The sequence below is a fragment of the Poecilia latipinna genome, unplaced genomic scaffold (genome assembly GCF_001443285.1).
Source record: "Poecilia latipinna isolate Pla-1442-1.1 unplaced genomic scaffold, P_latipinna-1.0 Scaffold1112, whole genome shotgun sequence".
In the NCBI taxonomy this organism is placed as follows: domain Eukaryota; kingdom Metazoa; phylum Chordata; class Actinopteri; order Cyprinodontiformes; family Poeciliidae; genus Poecilia; species Poecilia latipinna.
Genome location: NW_015113728.1, coordinates 150595 through 152176, shown reverse-complemented (window position 1 = coordinate 152176; position 1582 = coordinate 150595). Strand labels below are relative to the sequence as shown.

The 1582-nt window shown below is 36.0% G+C and overlaps 1 protein-coding gene across 1 annotated transcript in view; it reads right to left on the bottom strand.

The window, feature by feature from the left end:
* Positions 1-218: 218 nt before the first annotated feature.
* LOC106959713 (rootletin-like) overlaps positions 219-1582 on the bottom strand; it is a 17164-nt gene continuing 15800 nt past the window's right edge. The window contains exons 4-5 of the mRNA XM_015052469.1: positions 879-976; positions 219-478 (exon numbers count right to left, since the gene is read on the bottom strand). Of these exons, the coding sequence (XP_014907955.1) occupies positions 313-478; positions 879-976 (264 nt within the window). The 3' untranslated portion in view covers positions 219-312. The remainder of the gene's footprint in view (positions 479-878; positions 977-1582) is intronic.

Genomic DNA, 1582 nt, shown 5'->3' with positions numbered 1-1582 from the left:
TCGCCCTGGCACGTTTAGAGCTAATTGGATTTCCCTCAGTCCACAGATGTAGAACATTTTACAGCAAGGAGAGCTGGATTGTTTGCACAATTTTTTTCCCTCCCTCTCAGCAGCTGGAATGTTTTCACAGGAAACAACAACTCAAAAAAAATAATAAAAAAAATGAACAGGGAACGAGAGTAAATTCAAGAAACTGGCTATGAATGGAATTCCAACCCCATGTGAACTCAGCAGGAGTTTAATTGTGCAATTTTTCAGCACTAAGGGGTGAACTTGAACTTTCCCTTTGCCTTTTAAGTTCAAGCCCTTCATTTAAGTGCTCCCTCCCCCCACCTCTTTCTCGCTGCGCAGGCGAGTATGAAACCGCTGAGCATCTTCGCGGATCTTCCTTAAGCTCTCCATTAGGCCCTTGTTGACAATGTCTACCTGGTCCAGTTGTTCCCGTAGCAGAGAGTTGACTTGGCTTAGGCTGGCACTCCTGCAAACAACATGTCATATCAAATAACAATAATAAAAAAACACTCTCTTGAAGCTTCTCTAAGTAGGATGCATTTAGATGACAGACATCTTAACTGTGTCAAGTTATATTCAGTATCAACCAGATCTGACAGATTACAAAATCTTCACACAGTTCTCTCCGACTCTGCCCACGCTGATATATTTTTAGGCAATTTGGAAAAGGAAAAAACAAGTTTATACAAGGTTTATTTAATATTAGGCTACATAGTTGCTTAAAAATTAGAGATGTAACTATGTTACAACTACTGCTGATGTGAAGCATTTAAGCATGTTTTAAATAACTGAGTGCATGCTACTTTTGAACACAAAAACATGAGGAGTTTCTTTATTAGGTAAAGCACAAAGTGCCTGTCACTCACCGGCTCCGCTCCTCCTGCAGCAGAGCAGTCTGTTTCTGGATAACGATGTTAAGATCTTGCTCAATACGCTTCTGAAGCTCAGTTGAGTACAGGTAGGCCTGCAGAGGAAGATAAAAACAAACTAACCTTTACCACTGGCAAACTAGTAACATTTAGCTATTGGGCAGCAGCTAAAGGTCAGGTTTTAACTGACATTAGTGAAGAAACCTTATTACTGGGCAGATTATGGACCTACATTCACTTTGGTAGATAGACTGCTCGGACTGACTAAACTAAGTAAATGTGCAAACCTAATCAACAGAGAAATTTTTAAAATCATCATCATTTATTGTCCTAAGTGGAAAAGTTTGCAATAGGTTCTCCATAAATTACAGAATAATAATTAAGGACTCAACTAATACTAATACTAATACTAATAAAGGTTTACAGATCTCTTTGAAAAAAAACAACTGGAATATACAAAATATATGTTTATAATGATTATTCTTGATTTTGATGATAGTATTTTACAAAACGCAATGTTTATTGTTTTTATAAGTGGTTATTGTGTTATGTTTTTCATGTAAAGCAATTTGAACTGCCTTGTTAATGAAATGCGGTATACAAATAAACTTGACTAACTAAACTAACTAAAAAAAAAAAAAAAAAAAAAAGGGTGGGGTTTTCAAAAAAATTCTTAAAAAAAAAATTTTTTTTCCTCTTTT